The following is a 19056-nucleotide window of genomic DNA, read 5'->3' on the forward strand; positions in this document are numbered from 1 at the left end:
ATTTGAAATACGGAACTAGCCTCTGATTGTGCCTGAAGCTCTTCATTATTTGTTAGTAATGTTAACGTATGCCAACTTAAAAAAAAAAAAAAGAAGTTTAAGATGTATTTCACCTACTTACAGGTTCTACTAAATTATAAAGTTGCTGTAGAGGTTTTTAATATATTTTAGTCTTCATCTGTTTATCAGCCTATTACATGGTAAGTAATTGCTCAACCATTGAAGTTACAGTATTTGACAAATCTGCAGAAATTTTGCTGTATAAACCAATGGAATTTTTACATTAAAAGTTAACTAATGCAGTAACTTCTATTCATTAAAGCTTTGGACAACTTAAATGATGATGAAGTGAACATTTTTTTAGGCAGATTCATTACGATTTATCAAAAATTAAAAGAGTGCCCTCTACTTCTGGTTCCTTTAGTTGGTTACTTTCTCTAATAGTGATATTGGTTTATACATTTTTCAAGTTGCTGTGTATGAACTTAGGCCAATGTTGTTTATAATATGTTTGAATCATTTTATTCTTCAAATGTAGTTTTATTTATGTTTATAGAAAATATTTGAAACTGGTGAAAACCTTTTCGTTAATAAAAAGTAGAGTCCATTTTTTTGGTCATGCTTTGTTGCAAACAAAATGATTTTAGGGACAGACTGGAACTTGTTTTTCCTTTCGGATGGATTGAAACCCTACTCTCAACTTACATGCACTGAGAAAATAGTCTATAAATTCCATCATGGTTACTTTATCTCCCTTTGCCATTTAAAGCAGGAATAGATGTGGACAAATTTACTTCCGGTGGCATAGGTCTTTCTCTTTTTATAAGCTTCTCAAAAAATACCAATTTAACAATGGATGTTAGAAATAACAGGCATTAGAGTTTTTTCTGTTGTAAAAGTAACAGTGATCTTAGCTGAACTAGATTGATTGTTAAGCAGTTTTACACATTTGCCCACTGAAATTCGTTTCTTCTTTCCTTGCATTTGCATTGCGTTTCAGTGCCTTTCTCATAGCCCTCACCACCGTCTACAGTGCATTGCATGTATTTGCTTCTGTTTTCATGTTTTTCACCATAATATGAGCCTAGAGAACTGTATCTGTTTTTCATCTTTTTATTTTATGTAAAGCCTAGCACATAATAGGTATAAATGTTGAATTCAAATGATCTTTGCAAAATGATATAATGTGAAAAATTCACAAGTCATTCTATTTGATAATCCTTGACCATTAAAGCTACTATTTCTGAGATTTTCTTATTCCTTCAATGAATCGGTTTTTACGTAAAAAGATTCCATACACTTGTTAGTTTTGTTTACAGGAAATTGTTTTATATACTCTAAAGATAATTACTGATAGTTTACCATCTGTTTCTATTAATGAGTCTTTTATATCTCCCTAATCACTTGCTTTGTGCTGTATTTTATATGTGAGATGATCACTAGCTTTTAGCTTTTGATGGTTTTGATACTTAGAAAATGTGCAATATCTTCTGTGATCTTCTGCAAGTTATATTTGTGACATAATTTGAATTTGAGTGCTACTCTCACAAGGAAATGTGTATTGGTAATTCCTAAAATGAGACGTTCCTCTTAGATGTCTTTATAAAAATTCTTATTTTTTTACTTTCTAAGTAGCTATGGGTTTTCTTTTCCAGGAACACAATTTTTTCAGGTATTTTCATTCTGACAAACATGGAGAAAGAGGATTCATGTTTATTGAATGCATATTGTGTTCTTGTATCATGATGAGCACTATATAGAATTACTAAATAATTAATTACTTAATAACTTTACTCTATAAGTAATATGCTTATTTATGGGTGAGTAAGCTGCGGAGAAAAGAAACTTTTTTTCTACTTGGCCTTTGCTTTATTTCAGATACAACGAAGGACACAGAAAATAGTCTTACATATTATGGATTAGTGGAAAATACAGTGGAACTTTTATTTCTGACTATATAGTCAGGTAGATATTCTTTAAATATCCCATCCATAGGGAAAGGATATATTTTTTAAAAAGATAAAATAAGGTGTAGAAAACATTAGCAACAGACTATCAAAAAAGACCTTGAATTGACAAAAGAACCAAATAGAGCTTCTTTAAAAAGAATCAGTAATACTATAAACTTTTGTTTTAAACAGGTGACTAGACATAATTGAAAGTGAGGTTTGAAGAAATTACATGCATATACAGAAAGAAAAGGTGAAAGAAGTGAAACAGTTTAAGAAATGTGAAGGGCAGAATGAGGCTGTCTAAAAATATGTTTAAATTGATTGCCAGAAAATTGACGGGTAGAGAGAATGGAAGATAGGAAGTAATGGAATTAAAAGTGGCTAAGAATTATCCTGACCTGAAGAAATTCATGGGTCCTCAGATATAGGAAGCACATTTTTGTTGTTGTATTTTCCAGATAGGGTCTGGTTCTGTCGCCCATGCTGGAGTACAGTGGTACCATCTTGGCTTACTGCAGCCTGGACCTCTCCAGGCGCAAGAGATCCAACACCTCAGCCTCCTGAGTAGCTGGGACGCAGGTGTGTGCCACCATGCTCAGCTACTTTTTAAAAATTTCCTGTAGAGACAGCCATGTTGCCCAGGCTTGTCTCAATTTCTGGGCTTAAGTAGTCTTCCTGCCTCAGCCTCTCAAAGTGCTGGGATTACATTTCTGAGGCCACCACACCCAACTTTGGAAGCACAATTAATTCCAAATAAGCTACGTGACCTTAAAATCTGGAAAACCAAAGATAAAGGGAAAGTCTTAAAACTTGCCAAAAAAGAGAAAACAGATTAGATACACAAGAATATTGGACTGGCAGCGGCCTTCTGAAACGGTCAGTGTACCAATGGCAATCAGAAGCCAATGTACTAGTACCATCAAATTTTCTATCAATTTACAGCATTATATTCAGCTAATCTGTTATTCCAGAGTGAGGCTGAAATCATTACATTTGAAGCCAAACAAAAGATGAGTGTCTTTACTACCAAGAGAGACTCATTAAATGTGCTTTAAAGCTGGGTGAGGTATACAGGTGTGAAATGTCAGGTGGTAGTTAGGTCCTCTGATGAGATTTGGAACCATCCCATCCTATTTCAAATACTTTCATAAGACATCTCGCCCACATAGGTGGATTAAATTCAGGGATAATTTCCACAGCAGAAATTATGGATTTTTATTAGTTTAAGTGGTGATTTTCTAGTATCTACTATTTTACAGTTTCTAAAACAAATCATGTATCACTGATCTTTTTCTAGAAGCCATACTCATCTGAACTATTTTGTGTTTCAAATACCTGAGGAACACATAAGGGAAAGTACCTGTTTGTTTTCTTTCCCTCAACTTCACTTACCTGTGCCATTAGTTTTAATTTCAAAGAAATGTAGTTTCTCACTTTGTTGGTCAGTTCTTAAAGTGGACTTTAATTAATCGGCTTGTGGCTTATTTGTACTGATTAGAAGATGCTTAAAGTGAAGACCCTGTCACATTATATTAGGACTCTAGCAAAGAACCTGCTAGTTTGATGCCTAATAATATTTGTTCTGAGCTGACGCTGAGATACTAAACATTTCTGTGAAAAATAGAAATCAGAAAGGTAACACCAGCAACAAAAATAGCTTTCCATGGACTGCATAAACTTCAGGGAGCAATTGATTAGAAGCATCAAATCCTAGAGCAGTAGCAGGGAGAAATCATGGGAAAGGAGGAGGCCAAGGCCCAAGTTGGAGAGAAGAGGCAGCAGGACTTATTTGATTACCTTAGCATTTCCAAGTTTCAGTTAATTTTGCATCATCTTCACAATTTTTATGTTATGCTCATGTTATCTAGATTATTATTTACTTATATTTTAAAGTAAACTTATGCTTATTTATTTTTAAGAGGAAATGCTTTAATCAAAATAAAATTTGAAACCCATTCTACATATTGTAAATCAAAAGTATATGTAAAAATTCGTAAAAGGAGAGAACATAACGAAAACCACATGCTGCCGGGTGCAGTGGCTCACACATGTAATCCCAGCACTTTGGGAGACCAAGATGGGTGAATCACTTGAGCCCAGGAGTTTGAAACCAGCCTGGGCAAATCCCAACTCTACAGAAAATGTAAAAATTACAAGGACGTGGTGATGTGCATCTGTAGTCTCAGCTACCTGGGAGACTGACATGAGAGGATCACCTGAGCCTAGGAGCTTGCGGCTGCAGTGAGCTATGATTGAGCCATTGCACTCCAGCGTGGGTGACAGTGCAAGACCCTGTCTCAAACACAAACAACAAACAATTTTCTATTGCCTGTCAGGGAGCCTGAGGCCTACCTTCTGTTATAAAGAGGAAAAAAATTTCAAGTAACATTGAAGACATCAAGATAATCATAAAAGATGCAAAGGCTCATGCCTGTAATCCCAGCACTTTGGGAGGCCAAGGCAGATGGATCAACTGAGGTCAGGAGTTTGAGACCAGCCTGGCCAGTATAGTGAAACCCCATCTCTACTAAAAGTACAAAAATTAGCTGGGCATGGTGGCACATGCCTGTAATCCCAGCTACTAGGGAGGCTAAGGCTGGAGAATTGCTGGAACCCGGGAGGCGGAGGTTGCAGTGAGCCGAGATCGTGCCACTGCACTCCAGCCTGGGCCACAGAGTGAGACTCTGTCTCAAAAAAAAAAAAAAAAAAAATGCAGAAAGGAAATAAACTTGTCATTTGTCATAGGCGATATAGAATCGTTTTTAGTACCAGCAGTGTCAACAGATGAATGTGAAATGATTCATGGAGGTTAGCATGACTGTGTGCATCTGAGTGCCTTCTTTTTAGTGATCATCATTTGAAAGATATTGCTCTGTGCCTCCTGTATTGAAATGATTTTGTTCTTTCTATTTGAAGCTCTTTTAAGAGCCTGTGCCGATGGAGGTGCCAACCGCTTATATGATATCACCGAAGGAGAGAGAGAAAGGTATGCTTTCTTTTAGCCAGTGTGCATAATACCACTAATTTCTGCTCTTCTATTGTTTTATTTTCTTCTTGTAAGTGGACATTGTTCATTTTCCTTCAGACTCTTTTATAGAAAACCACCTCAGTGAGGGAAGAGTGACTGAGCTGCTTAACCATGTTGTATTATTTCTTGCTTTAAATGCTATCTCTTAGTAGAATGAGGCCCATCTATTCTTATTTTTAAAACCTTCATTCTGCTACTTCAAAGCCACTTAAGTAGCATTATCAAATCTCGATACTTGTGAGAACTGTGAAAGTTTGCTAAAAGAAAACTTCAAATGGCAATTTGAGATGTTATTCAAACAGTGAAAATGAATAAAAACTGATTTTACGTAAAGTAGTTGTATATTCTGTCATAGAAGATACAAGATTTTACATTAGTGTAGAGTAAAGCCCAGTATAATTTAACTTAATTACTTCTCAGTTATGCATACACTTATATTTTAGGAGATAAATAATTTATTTCCTTAAGATTTACTATCCTTGCTGTCTGATTTTTCTTTGTGTGGTGAGCTATTTTTAGATAAGATAATATGTTTGATGGAAACAGATTTTAAACCTAGCTCATTGTGAACACGTTTGTAGTTTTCATCCCTATCATATGTGTTATTAAATATATTGAAGTGTTTTTAGTTTAGGAAATTACCTCCTTGCTGCAAAGTATAGAAACATGATGATATAACATACTCTAGGTATAAATTAAATATATGTATTTTGAAATAATATATTTTTCTTTATGGTATCGGAATTTCTAATGGAGCTGCTTTTCTAAAGCAGCCAGTTTCTTATAGGAGGAAGGCATGTTTCCTTCAAGACTGGACATGCTAATGCTAATGTCTGGGGACTAGATGCATTATCCAGAAAGATAGCAAGAGTGACAGCCTAGAAGACAATTTAAATTCTTCACATGTTTTGCCCCTTTATTTTGTAACTTTACAAATTCCTCTGACAGTATCCTCCAAGACTTAACATGGACAATGTGTGAAAAAGTATTCAAGTATGTTTTGTAAAAAAAAAGTGTCTGGGCCAGTTATTTCAGATAAGAGCATAATGCCCATGAGGCCAAGCATATGTATTGGGTATTGTTTGTTCCATGCCTGTAGCCTGCTTGCTGGCAAACAATCTGTTGCCAAGCATTCTCTAATGGCAGGTGTAGCTTGTAAATGTAATTATAACCACAACTGTCAAAGGATCTCAGCATTGTGCCTCCCTAGTGATCCTTGATCATAAGATCCATCGATAATGCTTGTGAATAAATATAGACTCCCATATTCATTATTTTTACAGAATTGGGCTGGTCATTAATAAGAAAGATAACAGAGCACTTTAAAATTAATGTCAACTTTTATGTTAGATTCAGGGCATTAATATATGCAGTTTCGTTACATGGGTATATCGTGTGATGCTGAGGTTTTGGATATGAATGGTCACGTTACCCAGGTAGTGAGCATAATATCCAGTAGTTACTTTTTCAACCCCTAACTCCCTCCCTCCTCATTCTCGCAGTTACCAGTGTCTATTGTTGCCATCATTATGGCCATGAATCCCCAATGTTTAGCTCCCACTTAAAAGCAAGAACATGCGGTCTTTGGATTTCTGTCCCTGCATTAATTCACTTAGGATAATGGCTTCTAGCTGCATCCATGTTGCTACAAAGCAGATGATTTCAAACAGAATACTTTTATTCATATTTGAAAGCAAAAGAGAATACCAGATTTAGGGAGCGAGAACCGTTATTTTTTCCCAGATTTTAAAATAACCATGTGTGATGTTTCTCAACATATTTATAAGTAATCTTACAGAAGTCTTCCAAGAAGATTTATATAATTTATCTAACAACTGTTTGTTCATGTATGAAGATGTTCAATAAAACATTGTACTTTTCATTGATTTTCTAGTTGTAATTATGTGTTTGCAATGATTCCTACTCTGATGCCCAGGGACATCACTGGCCGGGGTGAGGGTAGAATCTCTAATAGGAAGATGAGTGAAATTAACTGTCTCATGTGGGAATTACGTCCTTGAATCAATCTCTAAATACAAACCGTAACCAGTCAAAATAATTGGATTCCGGTGACTAAACATAATTCCTCTTAATTGTATTTCTAATAGAAAGGCATCACAATAAAAAAAGGAAAAAAAAATACATGAGTTTTTAAAAGCCAATATGTACTTTGTGGACCACTACTTGCCTTGTTCTTATTTATTTACTTAGCATCCATATGTACAATGTAATGCCTCATAATTATGTGATAACACATGAATTTTTAAAGAATCATCTTAAGTCGAAGACAAAATAAAATATTTGGAATGGAACGAAGGAAGACATATAAATAGTAGCAGAGGAACAAAGCTTCCAGAGGAGTAGAGCCAAGGGAAAAATCAGTGGTGAGACCTTCTCCCCTCTGCTCAGGCTGAAGAGGGGCAGGGCATGAGGCCCCAGGCCCCATGTTACACTGCTTCTGGATACCGTTGGGCGTTCAGGTTTACATCTGTCTCTCATGGAGCTAGGGCCCTAGGAGAGCCTGAAGAGGATCCAGGTGTATTCCAGGCCCCTGCCTGGACCTGCTGGCTCCTTTACTCCTTCAAGGGAAAGTTGAAGTGTGGCAGGTGAGGCTGTTGGGACTCATGGGGAGATGTGTGTAGTGAAAAGAAGATGCAAACAAGTGTATTGTATTTGCAATAATCAGCAAGTAGAAATAGTGTCCATTTATCCTGCAGCCCAGAAAGTCCAAGATTACACAATGGAAACACAGTTTATGAAGTAGAGATGATTAATGTTCTTCTGTTACCTGCTTTCAGAATACTGAATTAGTGCCCCCAAACTCTTGTCTTATGCGTATTAGTTAGGTTTTATTTTATTACAGATGTTCAAGATATCATTGTTTTCAATGTTCAAATCGTGCCATCTTTGGCCAATATAAACTTCTTTAAGTTAGGTCCCATGTCCTTTTTAAAAAGTTACCTTTAAGTACATATATAAAGGTTTTATATGTATACATATATATATATATACACACACACACACATACATATATATACACAAACACACACATACACATACACACACACACACACACACATACATATATATACACAAACACACACATACACATGTAAATCATATTATTATATAAATCACATATAAACATTATATGTAATTTTTAGGCATAATGTACAATAAAATGCATACTATAGGTGTTAATTACATGGGTTTTGTTAGACATTTATTTATAGCCTCCTCTCCATCATGCAAAACAAGACAGAGTTTCTTACCCTAGGCCACTACTTTCTGATTCCATTACTATAGATTTTAACAAATCTGTTACTGAATTTCAAGCAAAAGAAATCATATAGTATGTATTCTTTTATGTCTTTTTCTTTTGCTCACATGTTTTTGCAGTTCATTCATGTTTGGTAGTTCCTTTTTATTGCTCAGTAGTATTTTATTGTATGAATATACCACAATTACATTTGTTTATTCACCAAAGGTACATTTGGTTGTTTTTAGTTTTTGGCTATTATGTGTAAATGCCATTTCTTGTACAAGGGTTTCTGTGAACATGTTTTAATTTTGGGGAATAGGTACAAAGAATGAAGTTTGTGGGTGACAGGGTAAATATGTATTTAACTTTCTAGAAATTGACATTTCACTATTCCAAAGTGGTTGTAACGTTTTATATTCTCATGATTAATGTCTATATTGCTCCATAGCCTCACCAATATTTGTTCTTTTTTATCTTTTTGATTTTAGGCATTTAGTGTTTGTGAATGGAATTTGTGATTTTAATTTACATTTCTCTCTGATAACTAAGGACGTTGAGCATCTTTTCATGTATTTATTGACCGTTGGTATTTCATGATTTGCTTATTTTTATTTATATTAACTTGGTACACAATTCTTATTTACCACTTTTATTAATTAAAAAACAGCCATGGGCTTAGGTCCAGTTCTATACTAGATGTGTGAAATGCTTGCATACCAGCTTTACTAAAAGTTTTCTTTTAATTGGGATAACACTTAACATGAAATCTACTTCTTAATAAATTTTTAAGTGTATAATACATATTGTTTACTACAGATACAATTAGATCTCTAGAACTTATTCATCTTGATTAACTGAAAATGTATGCCCATTGATTAGTAACTCCTCATTTCTCACCCTCCTCTGCCCTGGCAATCCTGTTCTACAGTTTGATTCTATGAATTTGACTATTTTAGATACCTTGGATAAGATAATCTTGCAGCATTTGTCTTTCTGTGACTAGCTTATTTTATGTAGCATGATGTCCTCAAGACTATTCCATCCTTCATAAGTGTCTGTCTCTGTTTCAACTTTGAAAGCAGCCTCCCTTCATTCATCAGGTTTTGTTTTGTTAAAGAAGCCCTAAATATTTTTTCTCATCTTGAATTGCAATGCATCTATTAATACCTATTGGGTCTGACCTTTCAGACATTAGAACATATGATTAATTTTTCCGGAGTTACTTGTTAAGTGAATGCAAGCTCAGTAAACCTAAGCTCCCTTGTGCCATTCAGCGTGATAGATTATATGACATAAAGAGAAAATTCTAGTTCAATGTGATAGATTCCGTAACAAAGGAAGACATGGACAAGGACAGTTAAAGAAGAACGGAGGTATTAGAAAATATTCTGAGGATCCTAATGGGCTGTAAGAGATTAGGACCACAGAACGTATGAGGTATACATGTGTGTGCATTTGTAGTGACTGGGGAAAGGGTGAGAAATTCTCCTTAGTCTCCTAGATGAAATCTAAATTAACTACCTTGAGATACAGGATTATCTTTTTAGGCATGCCTAATTTCTTCCCTTGTATTCTAGTCAAGCAGAACTGCTCACGGTCCTAAATTTGCCAGGCCCTTTGTCCTCCCTGCCTTTGCTCGGCCCTTTCTCATGGCTGATCGTGTACACAGCACCACCACCGATAGTCCATTGCAATTGTGCGGCCATTCCGAATAACCAGTAATGGTAGATCCTATGCTGTACTCGTTCTTAGGTGGTTTTAGCAGCATGTGCTAGCATGTTTTGTAGCAATCCTATCCACGCATCAGTGTTCAACTAACACATCATGTACTCCAGGAGGGCTCCTCTCCCCTTCCAGCCTGAAGTGACCTGGCATTTCCTACACAGTAGTAATACTCTTAAATCACAACGTTACATTCACATTTTACCTTGATTTAAAGCTGTAAAGTCTTATATTCTTTACTAGGTTGTAAATTTCTGGTGATCTATTGCCCTTTAACTTTGCATAATACTTTGTAATTATTTACTTTTTCATTTTATCTTGTGATTTAGTTATGTGTAGATGTATCTTCTTCACTAGGTGGTAAACTCCTGGAAGGCAGCAATCATAATTAATCATCTTTATATGCTTCATATCTAGTATACTAATGAGCATTTGAGAATTTATTGAATTAGTGATTTTTTCCTTGGTATCTTAGCAGAGATGTAAGACTAAGCTTTTGTTAAGTCAAGGATTTCTTTTTTTTTTTTTTTTTCTTTCTTTTTTTTTTTTTGAGACGGAGTCTCACTCTCGTTACCCAGGCTGGAGTGCAATGGCACGATCTCGGCTCACCGCAACCTCCGTCTCCTGGGTTCAGGCAATTCTCCTGCCTCAGCCTCCTGAGTAGCTGGGATTACAGGCATGTGCCACCATGCCCAGCTAATTTTTTGTATTTTTAGTAGAGACGGGGTTTCACCATGTTGACCAGGATGGTCTCGATCTCTTGACCTCGTGATCCACCCGCCTCGGCCTCCCAAAGTGCTGGGATTACAGGCTTGAGCCACCGCGCCCGGCCAAGTCAAGGATTTCTAAGGTATAATACCAGCTATTGGAAGTATCTTGTTGTTAAAGAAACTATCAATAATTATATATCTTATTAGTATTATGAGCCAGAAATGACTTATATTAAAAAAGATTGTGCATTTTTGTCTGAAGTTATGTGTAGTATATATAGCACTTACTTCCAGGATATCTTATGTTACGTTGCATTCTAATTACTGTCTAAATGAATCTTCTGTCCTGGAACAAAGGTTCTTGCTTTGAATTCATGGGTGTTTTGAGAGGAATGTGTATCATGAATATCAGTGCTAAATGTGAGAGATTTTTTTTTTAAACTTGTGATTTTTGTGGTACTTAGAGATTCTCAGACTCTAAGAAGTTGCTATATCTTTAGTATTGTGTATAGGATATCTGAAATGAGGGGAGGGTTGTTTTTAGGTTCGTTTTCTCAGAGTAATTACTGAATATAGAATCCTCAATGGAAAGTTATATGGGAGAATGTCTTTATGTAAACATTGTTCTAGGTTAGCTCAAATGTTTAGGAGTTTCCTTTCTGTTTAAAGATGAGCACCCAACAAAAATCCATACATTCATGGAAATGACCACATAATTAAACACTGATTAACAATGGCAGGATGATGAGGACCTATTTAAACAGAAAAGCAAAATACATTCCTGATTTCTTTTTCCTCTCACCTCATTAATTTTCTCACAGTTACAATTTCAGTCTTTGAGCTTTATATAATCATGCAAGTTTCTCATCAGCAGATCAATCTACTTTTTAGAGTGATCAAGTGTGAAGAGGATGACTATTGTAACTTTAGAACTATTCATGCCCCAGCTAAACAAAGTTCAAAATATAATTTAAAAAACTGATTAATGTGGGAAGATAGCTCTTAAAAATTAGCTTCTAACGCCTTTTTCGATACAATTAACCCAGACATCTGGTAGCAAGTATCTGATTACTCTTGAAGGAATCAATGACAGTCTAAATCTGGCTATCTGTGAGTAACTTGGAACAATTTCTTTCTATATTATTGCAGGTAGCAGTGGCTTCCAGAATGGGCATTATGTAGTCAGAGAGTTAGATTAGAGTTCAAAATCAATTCTGCCACTTCAGTACTTTTAGCAGGTAATTTAACTTCTTGGACTGCAGTTTCTTCATCTGTGACATTTCCGGAAGAGATCACTTTCTTTTGGAGTGTTCAAAGATATCTTGGTGAGGTAACTTATTACTGTAGCTAATTACAGAAGATCTGGATATATTAAGAGGATGAAACATGGCCCTTAAAAGCTATAATGATAAATTATTGAATAGTTCAGTGTGTACCTGGTGTGTTTTAGGCAATAGCTATAAATATTTTTGTCATACTTTTCTGCATGCAAAATTGTATTACTTTTTAGAAAGGTTGTAAGCATTTTTCAGATAGTGGTTGGCATATAGGAATGTCATGTTTGGCATTTGATTTGTTTTAAATCTATTTTGTTCAGCTATAATTTCATGCAACAAAATTCATCCAATTTAAAAATACAGTTCGGTTGTTTTGGAAGTGTTATATAGTTACATACCCACCACCACAGTCAAGGTTAAAACACGTCCATCATCCCAAAAAGTTCCTACCTCCCGCTTTGCAGTTAGTTACCTCCTTCCATACCATATCCCCTGTCCCCTTCTAGAATGTCATACGAATAGAATCATACAACCGGTTGTCCTTCCTGTCTTTCTTCACTTATCAAATGCTTTTGAGATGCAGCCATGTTATTTTATGTATTAGTAGCTGGTTCCTTTATAATGTTCAGTAGTGTTCCAGCATAGGGATACACCACAGTTTTATTTATTTGACACAGTTGATGAACCTGATTTCTAAAACTCGCCTTTTTGTTGGAATCTGTTGTCATTTTTTTATGTGCTTTTTTGGAATATATGTTCTTTTAGTTGGAACCAAGCAAAATTCTCAAAGTTTTCAGTTCAATCCTGGAGAGTATATAAAATAGTAGTAAAGACTTATATGTAAGGTCTGCATTTGCTATATCTTAGTAAAAAGTAGGTAAAACCTTGTGCTGTTTTTAAAAGGAGTAAGACAATAAACATGAAATCATTGTGAAATAAGATGGTGTCAAGTATCTGAGCATAAGTTGTGGTCTTGATAATTTCTAGTATATTTGACAGTTGATTTCAGTCTCTCTGTGACTAGTTTTCTCACTGATTGTGATTTTTTTTTTTTACTACTTTTCAAACTTCTTATAGTATAGTAGAAACCTGTAATTTCTATATGCTTTAACATATGCAGAAAGGAAACAAATATGAACCAAAGATCTTTAGTTCAGTTGATTCTTATAAGCCTAGCCTTAGCAATGATAAGTCATTTGCTTCAGCAAATTTCCATTAAAAAGTATTTGTGCAATCAAATTACCAAGCGCTGTAAGCATGTCAACGTTATTAGGTCTTTGAATCAAAATGATGAAAGGTAAAAATGATTAGTGCATTTAAAAGAGAAATTACAACAGAAGTCTTGGTATTAAAGAACCTTACACAACAAACTGAAGGCATATTTATCTTAAATTATTGATTAGATTAGTTTAGTAATATATTTTAGTCTGTTTGTTATCAAATGCTATAAATCTGAGGTCTCAAAGTTATCCGTGCGTAGCTATGAATCATTTTGGAGTATTGGAGTAGGGAGGAATGTGTATGCAAAGGTGCTATGTTTCTCAGATCATGCATGAACTCAAAATAAATTTTCAGAGCAAGACCATTTTAAGCAGCTGCAGGAAGTCCGTTTACAACTGAATTTAATCAAAGACATTGTTTTTTATGGCTATTCTATTTCATAAAGTATGTTCCTGACAGAACCCTTTCTCCTTCCTGTACTGTGGATAGAGTCTCCAGAAATAAATTATCTTCCAGTAATTTTTTAGAGAATGCTAGATCATTTGTCAAAAGTTTTGAGTAACATGTGGCTTTTAAAATTTTACTTTTTTAAAAAAACAGGGTTGAATTATTTTACTGCTTTATATAAGAGCTTATGTTTTCTTGTCATGTGTTTTACTTATTTTCAATAGATTTTTAGATCAATGAGTTAAGAAGTGATGGTTGAAAGTAATCGCATAATACCACACATACAAAATTGTTTCTTAAAAAGCGTGGAATGGTGCCTGTTTGGTTTTTCATATACACTTAGGTGATTGCACATACATGTCTTCTTGCAAACACACACTCGGATTCTTCCTGCATGATTTTCTTGTTATTAAAAGTTGCGATTTGTATTATTGGGCCAAGAGCACACAAGATAACTCCAACACTAGACAAGATGGCTTATATTACTTATTGACACCTCATTATAGGGCAGGAAATTTTAGTTGATGATAGGATTGCAACTGAGCTAGCCATGGTCTTCCAATTGTTAGGGAGCAGAAAAGTGACAACTGGAATTCAATTTAAGCAAGGGCCAGTGAATAAATTCTATGGGAAAATATCCAAATGGCAATTACACGAAGATGAGCCCTGAACTATCACTTGCAATGTGGGGTTAGAAACCTGAGAGGTGTTTGAGCTGTATTCCTTAAAGACTTCAGTTTTGCTTCTGTAGCCAGAAAGGTCAAGAATATGCTGAAGAATCTCAGAGAGCATATTTAAAATGCAACTGAAGATATTATACCACACTAAGAAAATATCATTGTGCGTGTGTGTACATTATATGCAGTGTACTTTCCTACAGTGTACTTAACTCTGACTACTCTCAGCTTTTGGAAATAGTAGAGAGCTAGAGAAAGTCAGAGGAAGGGAACTTAAATGATGAATAAGAAGGCATTTAATCTATGAATCACTAGACTGAAAGGAACTAAAATAAAAAATCATAAATATTAAAAATGCTGATATCTCTAAACCCTATGATTTAGAATTGCAAGGAGCAGCTTTTGATGAATGAGACTAACAGAGCTTCTGCGTAGACTACAGGGAAGACGGTGTAGTCCCTCCCTACAGGGCTTAGACTGGAGAACAACACCCTTTTGACCTTGGATGTCAGATTCCATCCATTTCTGCTGGGTACCATGTAGGGGTGCCAACACCTGGGTGTGTTACCCAGGGCTAGAGGATCCATGAGGGGAGAAGATGTGTATGCATTAGCACTGTTTAAAAGATTATTTAAAACCTTTGTGCCATCTAAATGTTTTTAAAAAAAGCCTATTATTTTCAAACCTTTGGAGTGCCCCTAGAAATATCAAGGAGTAGGTTTTAGCTACAGATGGGGGTACTTTTTAACAAAACACCACCTAACTCATTTCTAAAAGCCTCCTGCTTTCTTCCATGTGTTATGCATCGTTATCTTTGAAAACTCAGCCCATGTGTTGTGCCTCCTCAGAAATCTTAGTTTCCACAGACCCATGTTAGGAATGAACTTTCTAAGCAATCCTTCACCATAATGCCACATTATGTTGAAATTATCCATGGGTTAACTGGGAAAATTTCTCGGTTCTTGTTTTATTCATCTTTGGAAATAATCCTGGTAGCTAGGATCAGGTTTGATAACTAACAGATGATAAGCAAATATATTTAACTAAACAACGTTACTCCTTTTAGATAGTTCACCCTGAAAATAATTTTCTTACACATTCAATTAAGCAAGTAAGTGACAAATCCTAAATGAACTAAGGGTGTTTGGTGGCTGGATTTCTTAACTTACCAGGTTATGCTACATTATCTATTATTCTGAGTCTCTCGTATGTAATTTGTCCTTGACATTTTCTTATCCAGCTCTTCCATTATCAAACATTTATCACAGCATATTAGAGTCATCTATTTGCATAATCCTACCAGCCTGTAACCCCAGTGAAAGCATACATGTCTCTGGCATTTTTACTGCCTCATCCCCAGCAACTAGTTTTTAACTATGCGCTTAAGAGATTAAAGAATGACTAGAAATGTTCGTCAAAACTTAATATAGTCTACTGTCATAGATTGCAGTATGAATAGGTGTTTCTGACCCAAAAAGGCAATTCTTAAGATTATTTTTATTCAAGAGGATAATCAGAGACTGATACCAAAATCTCTTCTGGCAGAGGTATGTAGGGAGGGAGAAGTAAGGAGGCGATTAACGAAGACCATTACACTACCCTAGGGCATGAAGACCACACAGGCAGCAGAGAAAAGATGTAGGTGTATACTCATGAGGATTCCTTTTGGGTTTTTTTGTTTGTATTTGTAGTCAGCTGGTCCCACTTAGGTATGCAGAAACTAGCATGGTCTCAATCTTGAAGGAAGGCAAATCCCACTCCAGAAATAAACGCAATGACTAGAAATAAGGACATGGGCAAATATTCCCTCAGAACCACCTCACCTTAGCTAAACACATGATATTACACTAGAAAAGAGAGACAGCTGGGAATTCACATGCAGTACACACAGTGTCCGGCTCACAGGGGAAGTGCAAGTCCTAACTTGTTCTTAGAATGTAAGCTTAGCTGTGGATCTGGCTCTACAATATTGGGACTTATTTAACTTTTTGTATTTGTGTTGGTGTTTAGTTGTAAAGAACAAGAACTTTGGGCAATGAAAACAAAAATCAAAAGTAGTATAATTAGCAGAAAAAATGAGAAGGCTGGAGGAATATGCAGGAATTGGGAGGTTTGGGAAACATGCAGGAATCAAGGGAAGCTGGAAGCCAGATCCACAGCTATGCTTACTACATTCTAAGAACCAGTTAGGACTTGCACTCCCCGCTGTGTGCTGGCCACTGTATATACTACATGTGAATTCCCAACTGTCTCTCTTTTTCTAGTGTAATATCATGTGTTCAGCTAAGTTGAGGTGGTTCTGGGGGAATAGTTGCCCATGTCCTTATTTCTAGTCATTGCGTTTATTTCTGGAATAGGATTTGCCTCCCTTCAAGACGGAGACCATGCTAGTTTCTGCACACCTAAGTGGGACCAGCCCACTACAAATACAAACAAAAAACACAAATAGAATCCTCTTGAGTATACATCTATAACATCTTTTCTCTGCTACCTGTGCGGTCTTCATGCCCTAGGGTAGTGTAATGGTCTTTATTAATCTCCTCCTTACTTCCACACACCTCCCTAACTTATTGGGGTATAAAATGCCCCCATTGGGAACTGTTTTTATTCCTCACTATCTTAATGACAATGAAAGGGAATTAAATGGTCATCTGTCATGCAAATGACAAAAATGCCTTTCACGTATTCTGAAAAATTTAGTAACATTCTTTCCAAATTTAAAAAAAAAAGTATATGGGAAGTATAATTCTTCTTTAGTCTTATAAAAGTGTATTTTTAAATTCAAAGATTCTGGTTTTCTGAATTCATGTTACATTTGTTTTCAAGTAAACTTTAAAATTTTACTCTTATGAGTCATAATTTTCTGGGGAAAGGGTTGTAAACTTTTTTAAGATACATTTTGCGTTTAAAAATATTTTCCCCCTCTTAATGAAATATTACCAAGACAAGCTTATGTTTTACAACACAGAGCTTTCTTTGGTTGATTTGGGTCATTGTGACAATTGAGTGAGAGAATTACATTATTTTTTCCAATTTGTAATATATAGAAAGTTTTATTACTTACAGGTGAGGCTTTAATTTAAATATACAATAATAATAAATTTTTACAAAATATCCCAAGATGAAAATTTCCCAAATTTAGTTCTTTTATTAAAAAATATCTAAGGTGAGAAATAATTAAGAAAAAAAAAAATGTTTTCTGACTTCCAGCACAGTAGTTAAAAGAGCAGCTGAAGCTTAGAAGCTTAGGATGCAGTTTTCTTTGTAGAGCTATCATCGTTTTTGGTTTTTTTTTTTCACTTGATGCAGAATTCACCTGTTTATCACTAGCGGCCTCTAGTGTGTATTCAATTTTTTTTCTGCTCGACTGTACATTAGTTGGTTATTAGTAACTGGAGAGCTGTTTCATGTGCTAGGAACAAGAAAAACAACTACAGTTTGTGTCATCTTGGCATTTTATCAGTCAGTAAAAAGAACATTTTCGCATAATAGTGTGGTCTTATGATTCCTATTAGCAGTAATAGGGCTTTCCCAGCGACTTTCCTCCATGTGACAGTTGCTTGCCAAAGCTTAATTCTGATGTGGTAGGAGAGAGAGTGGTCATGCATTACACTGTTGCCCTCTAATGCTTTTCATAGGATGCAGTCAAGTTGGGATACAGGTGGCAGGGATTATCAAAGTGAGACTTTAGCCAAATTCTGTGGCAAAAATCTGAACTGAACTTATTTATTTTAATTGAGTTTATTTGTTCAATTTAAATAAAACCATATTCAAGTAATTTTTAATACAATCATAATTACAAAATATATAAAGATAAACACATCAAATCATTTAGTATTTACCTTTCTTTTAGACTTACATATATTTTAAACACAAATTCTCTGCTATCGCCTCTAACTTTTTCCCCATTTATGGACATAGGATTATTATAATGAATTTGGGGAATTCAGGAAGACATAAAGAAAAAATGAAAGTAACCTAAAATCCCACTCCTATAGATAACTTCTATTAATATTTTTACATATATAAATTTTTTCAATTTTACATTTTTGTATATTTATTGCTGAGTGTATGTATGTGTGCACATGTAATGAAACATGGATTTTTATCTATGCATCATGCTTGTTTTTTTAACATTATATTATGAACAGGTTATTATATATAAATTTTGTTACATTTTTATCTCTCATTTTCCATATATCAGAAAGTTATGTAGCTCATAAGTTTTTTGTTTTTGTTTTTGTTTTTGAGATGGAGTGTCACTTTGTTGCCCAGGCTGGAGTGCAATGGCAGGATCTTGGCTCACTACAACCTGTGCTGCCTCCCAGGTTCAAGTGGCTCTCCTGCCTCAGCCTCCCAAGTATCTGGGACTACAGGCGTGCGCCACCATACCTGGCTAATTTTTGTATTTTTAGTAGAGATGGGGTCTTACCAGGCTGGTCTCGAATGCTGACATGAAGTGATCCACCCCCTTCAGCCTCCCAGATTGCTGGGATTACAGGTGTGAACCACTGCACCCGGCCAGCTCATAAGTTTTATGTAAGTAAAACTGTGGTAAATAAAACTTGGTTAAGTATTATAAAAACATTATTGTTATAAATGTGCCAGTTTCTGACACTTAGAATAGTTTCACAGAAGACTTGGGCCAGAAGTTATGAATTTTAAAAAACATATTTAAGTTGACAACTTGCTTTCCAGAATATTTGTGCTTAAGTTAACCTTCATCAACAGTATAAAACCATTTACATTTCTGTTTGCTC

At 35.3% G+C, this 19056-nt stretch overlaps 1 protein-coding gene across 4 annotated transcripts in view; it reads left to right on the forward strand.

The window, feature by feature from the left end:
* The window catches only part of TPK1 (thiamin pyrophosphokinase 1), a 396118-nt gene that overhangs the window by 136725 nt on the left and 240337 nt on the right, over window positions 1–19056 (forward strand). For all 4 annotated transcript variants that reach the window (XM_032245137.1, XM_032245138.1, XM_032245136.1 and 1 more), the window contains one exon: window positions 4869–4938. In XM_032245137.1, the coding sequence (XP_032101028.1) occupies window positions 4869–4938 (70 nt within the window). The remainder of the gene's footprint in view (window positions 1–4868; window positions 4939–19056) is intronic.

This window comes from Sapajus apella, unplaced genomic scaffold (genome assembly GCF_009761245.1).
Source record: "Sapajus apella isolate SASKATOON/1434 unplaced genomic scaffold, GSC_monkey_1.0 scaffold56, whole genome shotgun sequence".
In the NCBI taxonomy this organism is placed as follows: domain Eukaryota; kingdom Metazoa; phylum Chordata; class Mammalia; order Primates; family Cebidae; genus Sapajus; species Sapajus apella.